Genomic DNA, 22193 nt, shown 5'->3' with positions numbered 1-22193 from the left:
TAACTGCTTAAGAAATAAGGATATTTCAGTTCATCCAGGAAACAGCTAAGAAGAGGAGCATTTTAAGAAGCTCATTGCTGAAATACAGGTCATCCTCTGTTAAACTTGTATAGCATATTGGATGTGTTTGTAAATAAACTTACTATATGAATGCTAAAAATAATAATAATAAGATTGGAGATTGTTGTATTATTTATGTTCGGTCTCACCTACACTCATTGTAAGCTTTTCAGGGTCCCAGGTTTCTCATGCAAGAACCTGATCACACTTCATCTGGTCCATGACTTTAGGTTTCTTTTTTTCAGACATGCCCTTGCTGACCTGTCCTCCCACCCATTCCCCTGGACTTCCCTAAAATTTACTTATTTAGCATGTTTATTTTCTGTATACTTTTCTAAAATATAGGCTTCATGAGGGCAGGGATTTTTCCAATCCATGAACACTGGTCAGTGTATCTTTCTGTTTATTTGGATCTTTAATGTATCTCAGCAAGATCTTGCAATTTTCATTGTGGAGGTCTTTTTTTTTAAACTTATTCCTAACTTTTTTTTTTTATTCTACTGCAAAAGGAATTATTTTAAATCTAATTTTACAATTCTTTGCCGCTAGTGTGTAAACAGATAACTGGTCTTTGTGTAACTAATATACACCATTAAACATGATGCTATCGGGATCTGCCTGGGGGATGGAGTGGGAGCGTGACTGTTCATTAGACCTCTTTGATCCTTTCTTCTTTTGAACCGTGTTCAAAATATTTTTAAAAAATATGCTGTGTAAAAACATTCAACACCACGGGGCAATCTTCACGATATATTGTCATAGGGGAAAAGCAGTTCATCAAGGGGCATACCATTTTACATCTGCATAGAAAAAAGGACTGGAGAGGAATTAAATATTAAGTTCTAAAAAGAAAAAAGAAATTTAAAAAACACACAAATAAAAGAAATTTTAAAAACACACAAATATTAGCAGTTCTCCTTTGCGCTTGCCGAGATTTTGCAAAGGCCCCACTTAGGGTTGTTTTGTTTTGGGCCTTCGGAATTAAAGATAATGTTGTTAAACCTACAAGTCCCAGCAGGCATAGCGCCTCCGGCTCCCAAAGGCCCGCCTTCCCCGGGCGCAATGAGCGCTGGGATTCGTAGTCCAGCGGCAGAGGCAAGGTGGGTCGCGCAGTGCCGGCATAGAGGACAGAGGCGGGAACTACCGGCATTTCGGCCAATGGGCAATGCGCACCGGGCTTGAGTGGCAAGCGCAGAGCCAGTGTGCGAGCCGCTCAGCCTGAGTGACGCGGCCTGCAGCCTACGAGCGGCCCGAGGGGCGGGCGGTGCGCGGCGGCTGTAGAGCGAACCATGGGAGGAGGCTGGTGGTGGGCTCGGGCCGCCCGCCTGGCCCGACTCCGCTTCCGGGGGGCGCTGCTGCCGCCTCCGCGGCCCCGGAGCGGGGGCGCCCGGGGGTCCTTCGCCCCCGGCCATGGCCCCCGCGCGGGGGGCTTCGCCGCCGCCGGTGTCCGAGCTGGACCGCGCGGACGCCTGGCTCCTCCGGAAGGCGCACGAGACAGGTCGGTGGTGGGCGCTGGGGGTCGGCCCGGGTGGGCGAGCGCGCTCGAGGTCGCCGAGCAGCCCGCGCGGGGCGGCCGGGGTCCGGGGGCATCTGCTGGAACAGGCCGGGGCCGGCAGGGAGAAGGGCTTCCGCATCAGGGCAGGGACCGCTGGCTGCAGGGGCGCGCGCTGTCGGGGCAGGAGTGGGGCTGGCGCCCCGGAGCCCGGGTTGGCGGGTGCAGCGGAGGCGGGAGGGGGGCCCGGCTCGAAGGGGCAGCCGCACAGGACGGGGCCAGCCTGGTGAGAGCGAGGCCTCCAAGAGCTCAGGGCGGGGGGCTGCCAACAGGAGGGATCCCCCTGGCGGAGGCCAGCTCGGACCCGAGGGGCAGCCACTCTGCAGGAGGAAGGCAGTTCCGGATGGGACAACACGTGGTGGGGGGTCCTGGTTGGAGGGGATGAGGGTGGGGGGTCGTGTTGTAACTACCCTAACCTGTTAGCGCCCTGCCACGGGCTTGAGTGGGGGGAGACGCGTTTGAGGGGGCATTTGAGGAAAGGCAAAGGAGGAGCTCGAGAGAAGCTTGCGGTGGGGGAACAGTTTGTCCCTGAGGCTTAAGAAGTGGGGTTCGGGCCATGGGGATCCACCTGTCGAAGGGGATCTTCTTGGCCTCAGATTTAGCTTCTGCAATTTTCTCGTAGATTCTCCCCCAGATTCTGCAGACTCTGTCTTGAATCCAAAGGTGTTGCAAGTTTGGGGGGAGGGGCATCGAGATGGAGGTCAGAGGATTTGGGGGACCGGGCCGGGCCGGGCGGGGGGGTGTCCCGGAGGCAGGGTTGGGGCTGATGCGGACGCCCTCCCCACATGGCCCCTTCCTCCAGCCTTCCTCTCCTGGTTCCGCAATGGCCTCCTGGCATCCGGCATCGGGGTCATCTCCTTCATGCAGAGCGACATGGGTCGGGAAGCTGCCTACGGTGAGTGCTGACCCCCTCGCCTTCTCCCCCCAGGAATGTAGAGCCCCACCCCACTGGTGGGCGGTGGGCGGACACCCTTTCCTGCCCCATCCACCCCCCCCCCCCCAGCCAAGTGTCGAAGGCCCTAGATTTCCCGCACCAGAAGACATCCCCACCCTCGCTGGTGGGTGTCGACGCCCCTCCCCGCTAGTGCGGGGCACAGTGGGCTGAGAACCCAGTGACAGCCCAAATCGCAGGCTCCCCAGGAAGCACGAGGGCCCTGGTCCCTGCCCGGCGCCTGACCCTGCCCCTGCCCCTCCAAGCCCATCTTTGCTCTCAGACCCGCACCCCCCCCCTCCTTTGACCCTAGATGCCCCCTCTGATGCCCTCTCACGCCCCCCAACCCCGGCCCTGTACTGCCCCTGGCCCCCGTTGCCCCCGTCCTCCGAGTCCCACCGCAGCCCCCTGGCGCCGCGTCTGGCCCTCCCCTAGCCCCCCTCCCCTGCCCCGCCCGCCCCGCGGCTGACGCGCGCCTCTCCCCGCAGGCTTCTTCCTGCTGGGCGGCCTGTGCGTGGTGTGGGGCGGCGCCTCGTACGCGGTGGGCCTGGCGGCGCTGCGGGGCCCCATGCAGCTCTCGCTGGGGGGCGCGGCGGCGGGCGTGGGCGCCGTGCTGGCCGCCGGCCTGCTCTGGGCCTGCGCCGTCGGCCTCTACATGGGCCAGCTGGAGCTGGACGTGGAGCTGCTGCCGGAGGACGAGGGCGCCGCCGCGGCCGAGGGCCCCGACGAGGCGGGCCGGCCGCCGCCCGAGTGAGCCGCGCCTGCGGGGCTGCGCGCGGGACATTAAACGCTGACCCTTCCCCAGCGCCTGGCTCCCGACTCTGCGTGATGGTGCGCGCCGGGCGCGGAGGCGGGGAACCGAGGGCGGAGGGACGAGAGGGGTCGGCGCGGGAGAGGGCGAGGGGGCGGCGGCGACAGACCAGGAGGCAGGAGGGCGCCACAGCCCGCCGTGGCCGAGCCGCAGCCCGGGGCGCGGGCGTTTAATTCTCCAGGCCGCGAGGGCCCCCTCCGGGCACCCCCATCCGCCCCCCAGGAGCACTTCTCCAGGCCACGAGGGCCTGCGGGCACCCCCACCCGCCCCCCAGGGGCCGGCCCCCGTGGGCAGCACTCCCCACCCTCAGTCCCCCTTCCGCGGCACCCTGGTGCCCGTTGGGGCGAAGGGCAGGCCCAGGGTGGGGGTAGAAGGCGTCGGGCAGCGGGGGGCCCGGGCCCAGCCGTTGCAGGTGCGGGTACACGAGGCCCAGCTCGGCGGGGCCGTAGCGGATGGCCCCGGGGGAGCACAGGCCGCGCACGGCGGGGGGGCAGGAAGCCGGCGGGGAAGAGGGCGGGGGGGCTCGGCGGCGCGCGCCAGCCCCCAGGGCCGCAGCGGGGCCTGCCTCAGGGCGCCCGCGCGGATGACCGACGTGAACTCGGGCCGCGGCAGCGTCGGGGGCGCGCGCCGCTCCTCGTCCCCGCCGGCCCGCCGGCCTTCCGGCTCCCCGGGGCCGCGCTCCCAGCTTTATGCGTTTGCTGCGGGTCGGGGCGGGCCTCATCCCGGTCCCCGGGCGCAGCCTGCTTCCCGCCCGCCGGCGGCTCTGGCTCTGGAAGAGGGGGACTCAGGAGGGCGCCGTTTGTGGATGTCCTCAGCCGCCCCCCCCCCCATCTTCTGTCTGGAAGCGGAGCTGGGCCCCCCCGCCGGGCCTGGGGTTCTCGGCTGGGGCCGGTTTTGCCCCCCAGGGTGGGTAGAGCGATGTTTGGAGACATTTTGGGCGTCACACCTGGGGAGTGGGAGGCGCTGCTGCCATCTAGTGGGAGTACAGGCCAGAGGGCTGCTTAACATCCACGGTGCCCAGGACACCCCACCACAGAGGCGGCCCCAGACAGAGCCAGGATGGAGGAGTGCTAGAACTTTCTGCAATGCAGGGCTTATGCTACTTCTGCACTGTCCAGTCTGGGTGCCACTGGCCATGGAGGAGTACCACCGAAGACCAGAAGTTTCCCTTTGAGTCCATTGTAAATTTAAGTGTCAGCCGCCTGCCTGGCGGCTCCCCAGGGCCCTCGGCGCTCCCCGGGGGCTCACCTGACCGCTCCGGCTCGGGGCTGGACGGGGCCTCGCAGGCCTCGCTGGCCGGGAGCTGGAAGGCATCCAGAGGTGTTTGGCCACCCTCAGCTTGGCTGGAGACAAGTCACGGGTGGGTTTACGAGCCTGGTACCCCCAAACTGCCAGCCTCTGAGACGAGGCCCCCTCCTGCCCGCCCCCCCCAGCAGTACGTGTAGATGCCCACGAGTGAGCAGACCCCCCGCCCCTCACGGCGAGTGGAGAACCCCAGCCCCGGGTGCTCTCACCACGCTCTGGGTCCGTTCTGCCCCCACGTGGCCCTCTGCTTAGCCCCAGGTGTCGGCTTTGGGTGTCCCCTGGGCCCCTCACGCTCACCTGACCCTAGCACCTTTCTTCCAAGCCCGCTTCTCCCAGTCCCAGGGGCCCAGGTCCAGTCCAGCCAGAGGCCTCGGCAGCAGATGGCCTCAGCAGCCCCTCGCCCTCAGGGCCCGCGCCCCGTCAGCCCCGCCCCGGCCCAGGTCCCCCACGCCTGCTCAGGGAACTCCCCCACCCCACCCTGCTCCTTCAGTCCCCCTGGACACAGCTGCCGGAGGGCACTATGTCCCTCTCCAGCCCTAAGCCTTTCCATGGCTCTCTAGCACCCCTGGGACAAAAGGCCCTGCAGGACCTGGCCCTGCGCCTCCTCGGCCTTGTCTCGCACGACTTTCCACTCCAGTTACGCGGCCCCCTTCCCTGCCGCGGACAGGTCAGGTTCTTGTTTGAGCCTTTGCCTAGGTGGCACCCTCTAGCCTCTCTCTATGCGTTGCTCTGCTCTGTGGTCCTCCCCTGGTAAGAGCCTGCCATGGCTCCCCAGTTCCCCCAGGATCAAGTGCAGACCCCCCAGCCCGGGCCTGAGGCTGCCCGGCCTCGCTGGCAGGGTCGTGCCCAGGCCTCCCCTCTGCCTCCTGCGGCCGAACTCACCCCAGCCCCGGCCTTTGCTCACCCTGCACCCCTTTCCCCCCTTCATGTTTTCAAACCCCTCCCCAGCTCTGTCCTCTTCTAGAAGCTCTCCCTAAAAATGCCCACCCAAGGAGGAAGGGGCTCAGGTGGCTGAACCCGCCGGGGGTGGGTGGGAGAGTGCACGGCCGCTCACCTGAGCACGTAGCTGACCCAGAGCACGTGGCGCTCCCCCGGGCTCTTCCCGCTCACTGCCACGGTGGCCACCGACTGCAGCCACACGAAGCCCCCGGCGCGCCGCAGCCAGCGGTAGTAGCCGGTCGTCACCTGGCCTTTGTCCAGCACTGGGCCCGCGAGGAATGGGAAGAGAGCAGAAGGGACAGGGTGGGACGAGGGCGAGGTGGGCAGAGAAACAGGTGCAGGGAGAGAGAGAAAGGGTGAGCTGGTGGGGGGGACAGAGGCCCCGAGAGACCAAGCAGTGTCCCAGCATCAAGGCCTCCCAGGGTTTTGAAGTGGGCCAGAGAGCCGCCCCAGTCCCCATACCACCCCCCACATCCTGCGCCGGTGCTCGGGATCTCCGTGCCCCTGTGCCTGTGCTGAGCCACGCTCCTGGGGCTGGAGGTGCAGCAGGAGGGACTGCAGTCAACCGTGAAGAAGGACTTCCAGGGTGCAGGGCCCGCAGGTGCTTGGGTCTAGGGTGGTGGCAGGTGGAGGGGGCAGGGCTCTCACGATCCAGGTGGCTTTGGCGGATTCTGGCCGCGTCCTGTCCGTGGACGAACTGGTAGCAGCTTCGGCCCACCAGCTCCGAGGGCCCCAGGTCCATGTGGTCGCTGACTCTGGGGAGAGGCGGTGACAGAGAGGAGAAGAGAAGACCCAGGACCAGGGGCTGGGAGAGCAGGCAGGGTCGGCACTGCAGTCACTGTCACTGTGCGCCCCGCCCTGCCTCTGCAGTGCTCTGGGCCTCAGTTTCCCCTTCTGTAAAATGGACGTCACAGTATGCCCCTCCTAGGGTGGCTGTGAGTGTCCGGGCAGGTGGCAGTGTGCCGGGCACTCCAAGTGCTCAGGGCGAGGGGACTGTTTCCCCATTGAATGTTTGCCCCCCACGGGGCCCAGGACGGGGAAGGGGTGAAAGATGCGCGAGGGCGGCCCGGGAGGGGCACAGCTCCGTGGAGCCAGCCCCCGTCAGGCACGACCCCGCTTCCCTCCGCGAGGGTCCCCCGCCAGGCCCGGCCCCCCAGCCTCCTCCCTGGCCTCTTGGCCTCCGGGCCTCCACTCCCTCCTCCCGGCACACCTGCGCCTCCGCCTCTGTTCTCCCTCCCATGGCTCCCCAGCACCCCAGCAAGCCCCTGGCTGCTCCCCACACCCCAGCCCTCAGCCCCCAACCCCGGTACCTGCTCTCACAGGCAAGGATGGTGAGACCCAGGCTGAGGCGGAAGACGAGCATGTGTCCGTGCAGCGGCAGCTCGGCCAGCGGGGCTGGGGGCAGCGCCTGGCCCAGGGCCACCAGGCCCAGCGCGCGGGCCCGGAGGCGCCCGGTCACGTGGATGACCTGCGGGGGTGGAGGGCGTGCTTGGAGGACCCGAGGCCCAGCTGGGGGCTGGAGGTCCCCAGGGGCCAGAGCCCACGGTCAGGGCCCCCCCGCCCCCGGGCGTAGCTGGGGGGTCAGGCTGCACCTTCGAGCCCACACCCACCTTGTAGCCTGACGCCCTCACGTGCAGCCCCCTCTTGGTGAGGGTGGACTTCATGCGGACAAAGAAGGAGCGCTCCTGGCACCGGGGCGCGGGGGCGCCCTCAGGGGGGCTGGCCTCTGGGGTGGAGGTGAAGGCAGGTTCCAGGGTGCTGCAGAGCCAGCGGGCACGGGGAGGCCTCCGCGGTCCCGGTGCTCCTGCGGGCTCAGACCTGGCCCTGCCCCACCCCCGCTCGGAATCATCCGCCAGTGGGTGCGGAGGGCCTCTGGGAGAAAGCCTGGCTTCTCACAGTGGGTGGCTCCACCCACGCCGTCTCCAGCTGCGTTCTCCAGGGCTTGGCTCAGGTGTCTTCTCCAGGAAGCCCTCCCTGCCCACCAGGTGGGGTCAGCCAACCCCCCCCCACCCCGGGGCTCCCACGGCCCCTGGACCTCCCTGCCCAGCCCTGCCCGCTCTGGGGACAGGTCTGTCTCCCTGACGGGACTGAGCGCCCAGGAGGCAGGCTGGCATGGTCGGTGTTGGGCCGGGCTCGGAGCAGGGGCGCAGGGCATAGTAATATACTCAACTCATGAGTCCAGAGAATCCCCTGACCCCCTTATACAGTCTTACAAACACGCGCTCACACAGACGACCCTGTGCCCGGAACTCAGGAACCGACATGCTCACCTGCCCAAACAGTTCCCCAAGCTTGCAAGCAGGGCTTGCATCTCGGTGTTTTTAATGTTAAGCAAACCCAATATAAGGATATCCTACGTTAGGAAAGTTAACCTCTGTCCCTCAACATCGCAGAACCAGCAGGAGCTTTAAGGGTCATCTCCAGCACCTTCCCTCCTCTGCGTGGCCGTGGAACTTTCCATTGGAGAGAGAGGGGGTGGGGCACAGACCTCAAGCAGACACCACCTGGGCATACAGCCACTTAACAGCTGTGTGACCTTGGCAGTTAACTTAGCCTCTCTGTGTTGCGCTCAGTTTCCTTCTTGGGAAAATGGGGATAATAAGAGTTCCTGCTTTGCGGTGCTGTGGTGAGGATTCAACGCAATTATGTACCTAAAATTATGTACCGATATACTTCCACCTCCTTTAGGCAGCCAGAAGGATCTTTCTATTAATAGAGCTCAAATTTGGGGGAGCCAAGCAATCTTAGGCAGTTTTAGGGAGCTGGGTCTCACCACCTCAATTCAGGCTGATTCGTTTACGAAACTTGCTTTGCACAACTCTTAACTTGCATTGGAGGAAGCGTGGCTGGATACGGAGCTCCCCACGCCTCGTCAGCTACCCTCAGGCCTCCTTCTCTGAGGGCCCTTTAAATTACCGCTCTCGGGGGTCTCCGCAAACGACGAGGAAGACGAGGAGGAGGAGGAGGAGCTGGAGGGCGGGGTGGGGGGCCCGGGCGGCGACGCGCGCAGCCCCAGTTGCTCCAGCACCTCGGAGTGGTCCCCGGGATGGATGTAGTCGAAGACGCTGCTGCCCGTCAGCTCCACCTGCAGGCGGCGGAGGGGAACGCAGGGGTGAGGTGCGCGCGCAGCCGCTCGCCCGCCGGTTCAGCCACCCCTGCGCTCTCGCGCGCAGGCGCGCTTCGGGCAGGCTGGCGTTTTATTCGGAACTGCTGGGGGCGATGCAAAGGCCCTGTCCATTCCCTCCCCCTTCATCCCCCGTGGTATTAAGGACGTTGCTACCTACACTAGTAAGATGGGTGTGGGGAAGGGGGCGGGATCGGGGTGTCCTCGCCTCCACTTACCCAGCTCTGACCCACTCCCACCCCCGCGCAGCAAACAGCTGTGCCCTGCCCGGCATCACAGAGGCTCCCAGCCGGAACGGAGCTCAGGACGCAAGCAGTGGAATGGTTTCAAACTCTTTAAGGAATTAGAACCTTCAATCAGACGGACCTCCGCGTTCAGTGCCACCTCCCAAGGCTCTGGTGGTCCTTCCCACCGCCCACCCGCAGGCCCCGCACCGTCTTCTCCCTGCTCAGCCCTGCCTCAGGCTTCGAAACCCGGGGCTCCCACTTGCCCCCAGCTTGGAGCCACACCCCTGCCTCTGTCACCGCAGGCCCTGAACGCCTGCCTGCCTGTCCTCAGATCCTCCCCAACCAGCCTCGGTCCAGCCCCCCACCCCCAGCCTGCTGTCCTCCTTCTGGTCCAAATCCCTTCCTTGGGGGCCTCCCCCCGCCAAACCATCGCCCCCAGCGAACAGCTGCCGGGCGGCGCCACATTCCTGACTCACTGAATTTCCCAATTCCCCGAATTTCCCATTTGCCAATTTTTTTCAAAGTTTATAGCAATTTGGATCAAAGGGATTGTGGAGGCCTAAGGCGCCCCGAGCAGCCAGGACTCCAGGGATGGGGGGCTTCTGTCCCCCCGGCCCCCCCCACAGACCCCTTCTTGCCCTCAGCCTCCAGCTCAGGCAGAAATGCAGGCTGAGGTAGGCAGAGTGCGCGCCAGGGGACTGGAGCACCACAGAAACCTCCCAGAGACGGCAAACCCCAAACCCTTCCAAGACGAATTGCTGGATAGCTTTTTTTTTTTTTTTTTAAGGTAAAGTGGTAAATATAGTGCACTTGGCCAACTGGACATTGGCAAACTGATCTTTCTGCTAATTTGCTTTCCTGGGCTTGGCCCGTTACCCTCCTCTGTCTGTGAGGGAGAGACAGGCTGGGTGCCATGTGGGGCTCTAGGGAACACACTTTGGGAACCATAGATCCAGTTCATTTTTCAAGCTGGGATGGGGAAGGCAGGAGAGAGGAAGGGTATGTGGGGGCCAACAAGGGCCACGGCGGCTGAGCCCGCCCAGGCCACCCCGGGGCCCCTTACCTGTGAGAGACCCAGGTAGATGGAGACGGTCTCTGAGATGTACAGGAACTTCCCTTCCTGGTTCAAGGCAAAGACGAAACCGTCCAGGGACTAGAGGGGGAGAAGCAGGGAGAGGGAGAGCCTGGCGTCCGTCTGTCCAGACGGCAAGAGGTGAGGGGCTCTGGAACCTGGCTTGTTCTGGTGGGGAGGGAGCCCGGTGGCCGTCAGAGGGGGCAGGCAGGGGCGGGATCCCAAGCGTGGACGTCCCAGTCCCGGTACCCACCCTGGGACGGGCGGATCTGGAGAGGAGGCTGCCCGGCGGCGGCCACCACCAGGTGGCGGCAAGGAGCAGCAGGCCGGGCCGGGCCTCACCTGTAAGATGTGTCCACCCAGGTGCTGCTCGAACACTTCGGAGACCAGCGCGGAGGAGCCTCTGCGGCCTGGGGCTGGGGGCAGAGGGGTGTTGGTCCGCGGAACCCTGATCTCCAGGCAGGGCGTCGCTCTACAAATCTGCGCTCCCTTCCCCTGGTCCTGTAGCTCTCTTGGGCTATTGGGGGGGGGGCGGTTCCCTGGGCCTTGCAGGGAAGGACCTGGAGTGTGTCAGAGGTGGGTGCGCTGGAGAGACAGGAGCCGAGACGCGAAGACAGACAGACCAGGAGATGCAGAAAGGGATCTGTCTGTCTGTCCATCTGTTCAGCAAAAACTCTGAGCACCTGCTGTGTGCCAGAGTCTGTGCTGGGCAGGGCCGGGGACACAGATGTGTGCCCCTCAGGGCCCCCAGGCCAGGCGGGAGATGAACAACAACCAAGAAATCAACAAATGCAGGGTTATCCTCTGTGGTCGGTGCCGTGACTGCCCGACTAGGCATTGTAAAATAAACACAGGGCAAGGCCTGTCAGACGGGGAGCGAGAGACAGAAAGACAGACACCAATAGATGGAGCGAGAGCCAGAAAGAGATAGAAAGAAATGGGACAAGATAGGGTCAGAGAGGAAGTGGATGTGGCTCAAGCGATTGAGCTCCCGCCTAGCACATGGGAGGTTCCATGTTTGGTTCCCGGTACCTCCTAAAGAAGATGAGCAAGTCAGCAAGCTGACGCAACGGGCTGGTGAGGTGAGTTGACGCAACAAGATGATGCAACAAGAGACACAAGGAAAACACAAGAGACACAATAAAGCAGGGCGTGGAGGTGGCTCAGGGGATTAGGCGCCTCCATCCCCCATTGGAGGCCCCGGGTTCGGTTCCCAGTGCCTCCTGAAAAGAAGACACACACAACAAACAGACACGGAGAATGCAAACAATGAGGGGGTGGGGGGAAATAAATAAAGAGGATAAATCTAAAAAAAAAAGGTAAGGACAGAGAAGATACAGAGACATAAAGAGATGGAGAGACAGAGGAAGAGATACAGAGAAAGACGCGGACAGAGAGACAGTGATGGAGAGTGAGGCGGAGAGACACAGGCTGGCCCCACCCTCGTGCCTGGGGCTCCCCCTGCTCAGCCTCAAGGGGGGGAGGCTGGGCAGGGGCTCCAGGGTCCTGGGTCTGCAGAGAATGATCCCTGCAGGGAGACCCAGGCCCAGAGCCAGGGGCTGCGGCGGGGGGGCGCGGGTAAGGGGGCAGGCACATGCTCATGCCGAGGTGACCTTAAACGTGCCCAAGGCCTTGGTCCCTGAAGGGCTCAGGGTCCAGGTCTGACTGTGTGCCCTGGCCCCAGGCCTTTACCTCTCAGACCCTCGGTTTCCTCCTCTGTCATGCACTAAGAGCGCCCACCTCACTGGTCAGCATCCAGCGAGCTTGAGAAGCAGAGAGCGGTGCTTGGCCCAGCCTGGCCCGCGCAGGTGCTCCCAGCCCGGGACGGGTGTGAACACAGCACCCAGACCCTCGGGACACCCAGGGGGACGTCCTGCCCAGGCCAGCCCCCACACGGGGCCCAGGAGCGCCCCAGCACCCTCCTGGCTGTCCTCGCCCTTTCTCCAACAATAATTGGGCGGGGGGGAATGGGGACCCCTCCCCCGAGATGTGGCGCAAACCAGCCGGGTGACAGGCGGGAACAATGCTGCCTGCTAATTGTCGCAATTTTCCTCTGTCATTTTTGCTAATTCCTTCATTTTCCCTCTCACAGATCAGCCCGGGTCAGACTGAGCCGCTGCAATTAGTGCTAATGGGCACGTCGGGATGAGGGGGTGGGGGGCGGGGAGGGCTCAGGGGCCGGCCGTTCCCCCAAATATCGGCCCTGTCCCCGGGGCAGGGGCCCTCCGGGGGAGTCACCAGTCACTGACGAACGCGTCTCATTACCCCCAGCTCCCCCCACTCTCCACCCCGCCAGCCCCTCATCTCCTCCAAGGGCCCCAAGTCCTCTTGTCCCCCCAGGCAGCAGGTGGCTCTCCACTACTCCCAGATCGGCCCCCTCCTCACGTCTAAACGTCACTCACTCATTCAACAAACATTCGCGGACTTTCTTAGGAGCCTGACTGCCGGGCCTGCTGAGGCCGCACGGGGAGGAAACAACTGCCCCAGCTGGTACCAACTCCCGCACACCGAGGGGCAGGGACTGGGACACGGGCAGGGAGGGGGACACGGGCAGGGACACCGAGGGGCAGAGGCCAGGAGCCAAGTCCTCCCAGCCTTCGGGGCTCCCCCTCCCCCCTCCCGCTCTCTGGGCTTCCGTTGCCCGGGGGGGGGGGCTCGCTGGCCCCTCTCGGCGCTCCGGGCTGAGGGGCTGGAATGGTTCCTGCAGCGGGGAGCGGAGCCCCTGGGGCCGGCGCCCGGCTCCCTGGAGCGCGGGAGGGAGCACTCAGGGGCGCCTGCCTGGACTTTGCTCAGCCCCGCCTGTGAAATGGCTCAGGCACACAGTGTGGGGGCCACCTGGGGGGGCACACAGTAGGTGCCTCATTCTTGAGTCCAGTGACTACTGCTCTCAGCGCTCCAGGGAAGGTTGCCGGGGCCTCTCTGTCCTGGGGCGTTCCTCGGAGGCCGCCAGCGCACCCCGTGACTCACAAGGCCACCGACCCTGCCAGCCCCTCCCCGCCGCCTCCCCTGGGCCCCTGCCGTCCCCTGCTCCTCCCCGCTGGGCTCCCTGCTCCTGCGCACGCCCTCCCCCATCAGGCTGTCCCCTGCCAGCAGAGAGCACCGGTGAGGGCTGGAGGGCTGGAGTGACAGCGCGTCCCTCTGCTCAGAGCCACCACGTGGCCCACCAGATCCCGCTCCGGGCCACCTCCCTGCTCCTGGCCACCTCCCTCCTCGCTCGCTCCCCCGCAGACTGGAGGCCACAGGGTTGGGCCCGCACCCAGCAAGGCTCCCCACCTGCCTCAGGACCTCGGCACTGGCTCTTCCCTCTGCCTGGCCCACTCCCCTTCCAGCTCTTCTCATCGCTGCCTCCTTCAGGTCTCAGCTCTAAGGCCACCTCCTCGGAGAGGCCGTGCCTGTCATCTAGGCCCGTCCCTTCTGCCCTCCCAGATGCAGGTGCACAGTGTCAGGGGATGGTAAGGGCTATGGAAAGCAAGAAGGCAGGACAGGGCGACGGGGAATGCCGGGGAGGGGGCTGCTGGGTCAGGGAAGGAGAGGGAGTTCCTGGTAGTACAAGTTCCAGCAAGTGCAAAGGCCCTGGGGTGGGAGCTAGCCAGGAGACCAGTGTGTGTGGGGGGTGGAATCAGGTGAGGGGGCAGAAGAGGCCATCTGGGAGCTAGGGGCCTACGTGCAGGCTTTGCAGGACGCCCCCATGAGGCCAGGGACTTGGCCCTGCTCCCTCCCTCGTGTGTGCCTCCTGGCCTGCATCGGGAGTTGCTCAGTGGGTGCCTGCTGAATCTGCTGAATGAGCGGGGAACGCTGCTGTGACGAGGTCACGGTGTCTCCCTGAGTCGGGCGCCCAGGGCTGGCCCTGGCCATCAGCTGCCCCGTTGGCAGGGGATAGGCTGCGACCCAGAGAGAGGCCAGGTGGGCCCAGCCCCGCAGCCCTGCGGACATGCCCGGCCGGCCGTGCTGCTGCGAGGGGACTCTGGAGTGGGACCACACCAGCCCGAATGGTGGCTGCGCGCCTCCCTGCCCGTGACCTTGGAAAAGCAGCTTCCCCTGGCTGAGCCTCAGTTTTCCACTTCTGTGAAATGGGAGTCAGAACAGCGCCGCTCTGCCAAGCTTTTTGAAAGGATGAAGCGAGTTTATTTGGACAAAGCGCTTGCAGGGCCTGGCTGGTGCACAGTTCCTTCTTCCTGCCACCACTGGGGAGGCCGGGAGCCTCCTCCCCTTCCAAGCGTGGGAGGCGGGATGCTTTGCTCTCTGACTGTAGCTGAAGCACTGGACCCCGTTCCTTAGGATCTCCGTGTGAAATGCAGTGGCAAACCCTTGGCCTTTTCTTGGGTGCCCTGTGGAACTGGAGATGCTCTCCTGATGCCCTCATTCTGGGAGCATGTGAGTCCATGCAGCAGCCCACACTGTCTTGCCCCCACTTGGTACCAGCGTACAGGCTGGGGGGGGTCACTGAAGTCCACGTCCTGCCACCCAGTGCTCTGACCTCTGCCAGACCCTGCCCCTCCCTGAGCCTCAGACGGGCCTCCAGGCAATGGGGGGAGGGAGAGCTGGATGCCAGGGGGGCTCTCTCAGCACCCCTTCCCCGCCCCGTGCTCCCTTCCCTCCCCTGAGCTCGGGGACAATAGACAAGATGTTTATCCCCCGCCAGCGCACATGTTGTTCGCGGTAATGACAGTAATCAGCGGCGCTAATGCCGCATTCTCCCCGCGCCAGTCAATTCGCCTAATTACCGCCTGGGAAGCCGGGTTATTTAAATTTAAATGGTGATTTATTGCGAGCTTAATCAATGCTATTTTCTCTCCCCTCCTCCTCTGGGACCGGGGCAGAGGGGAATTGGAGCCCCTGTGACCCCGCCCTAAGGACACCCCTTCTCTGGGGGTGGAGAGCCCGGGGTAGCCCGGGGTCCCCTGTCCCTTTCACCTGCGACTTCAGGCTAACACTGTCTCTGGTAATAACAGTCAAGCAGGAGTACATAAAACAAGTAACAATAGCAGCACACTTCCGCGCCTGTCCATAGCGGGCCTGAATAGTGACTAGACATTGGGTTTCTAGGCTATGTGTATTTGACATGATCTATATTTTTACACGATCTCTATTTACTGCTTTATTTCGGTATTGTCTTGGCCACTAGGATGTCAGTCAGACAGACTAGTTTGTTTCCCGCTGGCTCCCGACAGCGCAGACAACCGGGCCAGGTACACAGTAGGTGCTCAATAAATGCACCTAACAACCCTGCAAAGGTAACCACGGATGCCAGAGGTGGCCATCTGATTGCTCGGTCAGCGCCGGAGGCATCCAGGGGCTTTACAAACGGGACCTTTTCACTTACTTTGCAAACACAGACTTTACCAGCGGGAATCCTCCCCCCGGGGGCCTCAGGGAAGCCCCCGGCGGGGACGGGGCTGGGCGGCGGCAGGACAGCGGGTCGGCTTCCGGGGCGCCCACCGTACCCGCCACGTTACAAACTGTCTGTCCCCGACCCCCAGACGCGGGACTCCAGCTGCAGAGTCCTGCTCTGGGAGGCCCGGGTGTGGGTGCGGCATCTGTCCCGCTCTGTGGGCCAAGGGCCCCGGGCAGGGCCCCTCTGTCCCGCCCGTGAGCTGCGGTCCTCTCTGATAACAGACTCATCTTCCCTCGCTTGACAGAGTGGATTTGCCAGGGCTCTGCTCCCGGTGCTGCGAGGCCCTTGGGAAGCCGGAATTCCCGCCGCCCCGCGCCCCGCGCCCCGCGCCCCGCGCCCCGCGCCCAGTGACAGCCCAGTGAGCCGAGCGGGCAGAGGAAGCCACGGCCAGGGGCGCACACGGCCTGGCTCACCCCGACCCGGGCCCCCTCTCGGTCTCCCCGCTGCGGGAGGCCCGGCCCGCAGCGCAGCCCCAGGCCGGGGTGGGCGCTGGAGGCGCCCGCCGCGTCGCCCCGCGCACGCGCACTCACCGAGGCCGCCCGGCTGCCCCGCGGCCCGCAGCCCCCAGGGCGGCGCCCCGAGCGCGGCGAAGCGGCGCAGGCGGAGGTAGGTGACGCTGAGGCGCACGACGGACGCCTTGTCCAGCTGGCTGGAGATGGCGCCGGGCAGCGGGAGCAATTTGGCCAGCTCGAAGAACTCGAGGTTCTCCTTCCCGCGCCGCGAGCGCGCCGCGTTCCGGGACTTCTCCTTGCGCTGCGCCTGCAGGCTGGGCGGGCGGCGCGGAGGGGGCGTCAGCGGGCCCCGCGAGCGCCAGGGTGCCGGGCCCGGGACCGAGTCCTGCCTCCCGGGGCCTCGGGAAGGGGGCGGGGCGCTGGCGGTGGGAGCAGAGCCCTGAGCGTGAATTCCGGGGACAGCGGTGGGGGACGGGGGGGGGGGTGAAGAATGCTGGGGGGGGGGGACTCCTTGGAGAGGGCAAGGGACAAGCTGCGGGGGTGAGCGCGGGGGAGAAGCAGCTCAACCGAGTAGCTCAGGGTGAGCTGTTCTCGCCGGGGTGGGGAGGACGGAGAGCCGGGTGTGAATTTTCCCAGGGCGGTAGGACTGCCAATCCTTGGGGGCGGGGCCACGACCCGGGGGCGGGGCTTTGCTCACCAGGGTCCGGGCGGGGCCTTGACCATGAACCCGGGCAGAAAGTCCCACGGGCCGCTGCCGCCACCGCCTGCCCCGCACTTGCCCGCGCCTCCGCCGCCACTCCTGGGATAGGGCGCCGCCATCTCCGCGGGGGTCTCGCTCAGGTCGGCTCGGAGCAGCCTGCGGGACTCGAGACCCGCGTCTCCTGCCGCCGCGGGAGCCAGAGGCAGCGCTCAGGGCCTGCAGGCGCCCCCGGGGACCTTAGCCTTCTAGCAAGGAGAGGCGGATGGCTGGTGCCTCAGTTTCCCCTCCCTGGAAACCCCGGGACAGAGCCCGCAGCTCCCTCCCGGCTCGGCCCAGGGCGGGCGCCCGAGGGGGAGGACGTGCCCGGCCGCCGCCGCCTCCCCCGCGCCGCCCGCCAGCGCGCCCGCCTCACGCCCGCGCCGGGCCGGCTCCCGCATATCAATGGGCGCACGCGGCGCGCATACGGATCCGACCGGCCCGCGCGCTGCGTGCCAAGCATGCCCAAGCCGAGCGGGGGACGGGCGCTCAGCGGGGACCAGGCGTGCCCGGCTCCAGTCCCCGGAGCCCTGTGCCTCGATCCCCCCGCCCCTCCTAGGCGTCGGGCTCCGCAGATCTGCGGGGCGCTTGCTTCCCGGGCTGGGCTGAGGAGACCCCGCGGGGGAGAGGGCAGGGATCACCCCGTGTCCTGGCCACGGGCGCCCCCACAGCCGCTAGGGGCGGCGCCATGTGCCCGGGTCGCCCAATCCCCGCACCCGCAACTTCTTCCGTGAAGGCCCCGTCGTGCGAGCCTCAGGCCCCGCATCCCGAGGACGCCGTCAGAATGGACCCGACTCTTGAGACCCAGGTGTCCTGGCCCCCCACCAGGGGTGTGTTCATTCGGGTCCTCATTCCTGCAGGACCAGGCGTTCAGCGCCCCCCCCCCCAATCCAGGCCTTCCCCAAGCCGACATCCAGATTCCCCAGCCCAGAACCAGGGGTCCGCCCGGGCCCCCCAACCCCCTTCTGTCTAGGACCCACGCCTCTGAGTCCCGCACCCGCTGCCCCGCCCCGGGATCCAGGCGTCCCGATCCCGCAAGACCCCAGGACACGGGAGTTCCGGTCCCCGTGCCTCCAGGACCCAGGAGTCCCCCGTCCCCTGCCGCCAGCCTGCGGGCACCCCCTACCCGCAGGACCGCCAGCCCCATTACCCGGCCGCGGGGCAGGCTCCGGGCGCCGCGTGGGGCCGGCGGGGCGGCGCGGAGGGGCCGCTCCATAGAGCCCGGGGCGGGCCGGCTCGGCGGGGCGCGCGGGCGGCGGCGCTCGGCTCCCTGCGCCCACCGCGGCCTCGGGGACTCGGGGCGGCGCGGCGGGGGCGGGGCCTGGCGGAGCCCCACCCCTCGAGGCCCCGCCCCCGGCCCCCGCCCCCCGCCCGGGCCCGGCTAGGGGGCACCTAGCGCGGGTGTCCCCAGCCGCCCCGGCGCTCGAGGCCGCGCACCCCACGGAGACGTCGGGCTGCCTGCACCCCCCGCCCCCCGCTAGGCCGGGAACCCAGGAATCGGAGCACCCCGCGAGGGGGACCCCGGAGCGCGAGCTCCACCTCCAACCCCATCGGGAGGAATCCCGCGCCCCGGCTTCCTCTAGAGCCCCCCGCGCCCCAGCAGCTCCTCGGGGCAAGGCGGGGCCCCTGCACCCGACCCCCGTGCGAATGGGACCCAGACATCAGTGCCCCCTCCAGGGACACAAACCCAGGAGAGAACTCCGGGGTCCCAGCACCCCCGTCCGGACCAGACCCGGACGCTCACCCACGCCCAGCCGCCCCCCCCACCCGCAGGACTACGCGTGGGCGGGACCCGGGGACCCGAGGCCCTCCCCAGAGGCGCCTCCAGCCCGCCCGGCTCCTCCTCCCGCCCCGGGGTCCGAAATCCCGACGTCGCGGGGCGTCCCCGCGGAACAAAAATGGAAGCTGGGGTGGTAGCGCCCTGCCCCGAGGCCGGAGCCCCAGCGCGGAGCCAGCCCTCCCCCCACCGAAGGTCCTGCCCTCCCGGTCCCCAGATCCCGGCGCGCCCCCCAGCGGCCCGGGGCGAGGGCCACCAGGTGCTTAAATGCTCGCTGGAAACCCCAATGCCGGGGAGAATGAAAACGGGGCGGGGGTCTTAGGGGAGGCAGGCGGGAGGGGCTCGCGGACAGCAGGGGCCCGCCTCGTGGGCCAGATGGGGAAACCGAGGCACACGCCTCTCACGGTGTGCACTGGCTCACACCAACTCTGACACTCATGAGAACCACAGCTAACATTTAGGGAGTGCTCATTTTCTGTGAAGCGTTCACTCCAGAGCAAGGCTCTGAGCTGCTCCACTCGACCCATTTTACAGCGAGGGAAGCTGAGGCATGGGAAGTTCTCTAGCCTGGTGATGGTCTCTCAGCCAGCCCATAATATTTTCCCACTTATCTCCAGGAAGACCAGGTTGCATGTCAGGGCTCCCAACTCAGCGGCTCCTTCCTCGCCACACCACTCCCTGACCGTGCAGCCTGAGCAGGGCCACGCCAGCCTTGGGAGGTGCTCACATATTCTCCAGTTTACTCAGTATTACGAACTGGCACCTAGATCTTGTCTGGTTTAAGAGCCTGATCGCTGAGGTTCAAGCCCCAGCTCTGTCACTTAACCGGCCGGGTGATTCTGGGCAAGTAACTTCACCTCTCTGAGCCTGGGATCTATCCTCCAATGAAGCTGATGACAGCACTCACCTGCCACCAGGGCTGGAGGTAAAATGAGCTCATCCAGCCTGGGGGCTGGTCTCTGAGGTGCTCTCAGAGGATCCGCCTGGTCAAAACTGTTTTCATTCTAACACAGAGATGCTCTCTGTCTTTTTCACGTCATTCTCCCACGAATGTATGGTCGAGTTTTCCAGAAGCTGTGTGGAGTAGGATATCATTACACACTGAATGCAGAAGCAGCTGTGAGGGTCCAGCCATCTTCTGTTGCACCAGACCTTAAAGAGATTTGCAAAAATGTAAAATAACACCACGCTTCTCACTAAAATGTGTGTGTATATAGTTATTTTTCAAAAAATATATTCTTGATGCAAACCCTGTAGTGGGTTTGTTATGGCTATTTAAAACAATGTTATTTTTTTGAGAGTCTCAATTTTAATGTTTTATGCAAACATGAAAGCTCTTTGGGGTCTCCGGCAAGAATGTAAAGAGGTCCTGGGACCAAAACATTTGAGAACCGCTGAGTTCAGCCTTTTAAAGCTGAGAACACAGCCTGGCATAGTAACAAGGCTAGATATTTCTGGAACACCCAAAGGTACAAACCACATACTCAAATGCAAATACTCTTGCCTGCACACTGCTCCCAGAGTTGCTGATATACCCAGGCACAACTTGGGGTCTCAGGTTCCCATCTGCGAAATGGGTGGGCTCCTCGGTGATGTCCGAGGCTCTCTGCAGCCCTGAGGGTATGGGCGGACCGAGTGGCAGTGCTCCTGGGCGAGGGTGGGTGTGTGGGTGGGCCCCTGCAGGGGCAGCTGGCTCACCTCTGCTGGAAGCTGACGGGAGCTTCCAAGGGGGCTGTGGCCCCAACCCCGGACAATTTTCTGGTGCAGCACCCGGGGCCGTTCGGTTGTTCTGGGGAGGCTGTGGCTGCTGACACCCTTGTGGAGGAAGGCAATCAATCCAGCCCAGCAGGAAGGGAGCTGGGGAACAAATATCCCGCCTCTGTCTTTAGGGCCTTCCCTGGCAGACTTGGCCTGTAGCTGGAGGGCAAGGGAGACTGGATGATGCAGACCCAGTGGTCAGACTCCTTGGTGCAGAGCAGGGTGGAGAAGGGTGGGCAGTGGATCCGGAGGGTCCCATGGGGATATCCCTTCACCCTCTCCCCGTTCCAGACTGGTCGCCCAGCCTCTCAGTTGCACTTGCCTCTCCTTGACCTTCCTCTACCTTGGAGATACTGACCAGTTAAAGTACTAAGGCCCCCCTGCTCCCAAAGCAGGCCTGGCTGGAGGCGATGGGAGGGGGCAGTATATCCCCTTGGAGGTAGTGAGCTCTCTGTCACCAGGGGAAATCAAGGGGAGGAAGGCAGGGACAAGGATTCTGGCTGGTACTGAAAGCATGGGAGTGTGCGTGGTTCCGATGACTCCTTTACTGAAAGCACTCTCATTCCTCCCGATTGTGAGGTGGAGAGCGTACTTGTAAGAAGGTGACTCAGTGGGTGGGAACTCAAATCCTGACCCCACCTGGATGAGTCTGGGCAGCTGCCTTCGGCATTCTGTGCCTCAGTTTCTTCACCTGTGAAATGGGGTTAATCTAACAGTACCCCCAAAGTAAATGAACAACTGCTTCCCACTTCCACAGGTACCTCAAAAATAAAATATTAGTGAAAGAAATAATTGGAAACCGAACACAGAATGAACCCATTTTTACAAGATCCAAATGCGGGAATGATCAACAATGTATTACTTAGGAATATAATCTGGGGTGGTAAAGGAATAAATGAAAACAAGAAAATCACTAATATAAGACTTAGGAGCAGGCTTGACTTTGGAGTAGGGGAAAAGGGATGTGGCGGGAGGGGCAAGGAGCTTCAAAGGCAGTGGTAAAGGAGCCGCAGACTGCCACTTAATTATCATCATCATCATTTAAACTAGGCAGAAGCCTTTTCTGCACTCTTTTGTTTGCGCGACCTACTTCACAACAAAAACTAAGAAATGGGGGAGGGGCTGGGTAGTGATGGCGAAGGGGTATGGGGTTTTCTTTTTTGGGCAATGCAAATGTTCTAAAATTGATTGTGGTGATTGTCCCTTAGCTTTGTGATATACTAAAAACCATTGAATCCTACACTTTAAAAGGTGAACTGTATTGTAGTGAAATATCTCAGAATTGCTGTTATTAAAATATAAATAAAGAAATAACAATAACCGGACATTGCACATAGGGGTGCTGTTGGCATCTGGGGAGTTAATTCAGCAAATGTTATTGAGCATCTGCTATGGATCCAGCCCTGCGAAGCAAGCAGACAGAAATCCCAGGCCTCCTGAGGCTGACTTGCAAGGTGTGACGTGCTCAGGTCTGCCTCTGGCCCAGGACAAGTGATGAACACATTTTAGCATTTATTGTCCAGTGGGGCTGGGCTGCTCTTCTCTCCAGAGGTGGCAGACAGGAGATTCTGTAACTCTTTGCATCCTCCAGCCTCATTTCTCAAAGGCTACTCACTTACTTATTCATTCAACAAGCATGTATGAAAAAGAAAAAAGGCAGGCGGTAGACTTGGCCCAGTGGTTAGGGCGTCCATCTACCACATGGGAGGTCCGCGGTTCAAACCCCGGGCCTCCTTGACCCGTGTGGAGCTGGCCCATGCGCAGTGCTGATGCGCGCAAGACGTGCCCTGCCACGCAGCGGTGTCCCCCACGTAGGGGAGCCCCATGCGTAGGGGAGCCCCACAGCACAAGGACTGCGCCCGTAAGGAGAGCCGCCCAGTGTGAAAGAAAGTACAGCCTGCCCAAGAATGGCACTGCACACACGGAGAGCTGACACAACAAGATGATGCAACAACAACAACAAAAAAACACAGATTCCCGTGCCGCTGACAACAACAGAAGTGGACAAAGAAGACGCAACAAATAGACACAGAGAACAGACAACTGGGGTGGGG

At 63.3% G+C, this 22193-nt stretch overlaps 2 protein-coding genes across 2 annotated transcripts; one reads left to right on the top strand and one right to left on the bottom strand.

The window, feature by feature from the left end:
• Nucleotides 1-1312: 1312 nt before the first annotated feature.
• Nucleotides 1313-3349, top strand: TMEM160 (transmembrane protein 160). Its single transcript, XM_004479063.4, is given in 4 exon segments — nucleotides 1313-1484; nucleotides 1486-1558; nucleotides 2415-2507; nucleotides 3032-3349. Coding segments are annotated over 4 exon segments (567 nt in total). The 5' UTR covers nucleotides 1313-1349; the 3' UTR covers nucleotides 3298-3349.
• A 311-nt stretch (nucleotides 3350-3660) lies between these two features.
• On the bottom strand, nucleotides 3661-16735 carry NPAS1 (neuronal PAS domain protein 1). Its single transcript, XM_058279497.1, is given in 14 exon segments — nucleotides 3661-3720; nucleotides 3722-3861; nucleotides 3864-4071; nucleotides 4074-4123; nucleotides 4603-4697; nucleotides 5714-5861; nucleotides 6247-6353; nucleotides 6909-7066; nucleotides 7209-7324; nucleotides 8515-8683; nucleotides 10013-10102; nucleotides 10364-10437; nucleotides 15947-16182; nucleotides 16566-16735. Coding segments are annotated over 14 exon segments (1773 nt in total). The 5' UTR covers nucleotides 16688-16735.
• Between the last annotated feature and the right edge of the window lie 5458 nt (nucleotides 16736-22193).

This window comes from Dasypus novemcinctus, chromosome 18, assembly GCF_030445035.2.
Source record: "Dasypus novemcinctus isolate mDasNov1 chromosome 18, mDasNov1.1.hap2, whole genome shotgun sequence".
Classification (NCBI taxonomy): Eukaryota; Metazoa; Chordata; class Mammalia; order Cingulata; family Dasypodidae; genus Dasypus; species Dasypus novemcinctus.
The sequence above is the reverse complement of the archived record's forward strand: the minus strand, read 5'-3'. Positions and strand labels throughout refer to the sequence as shown.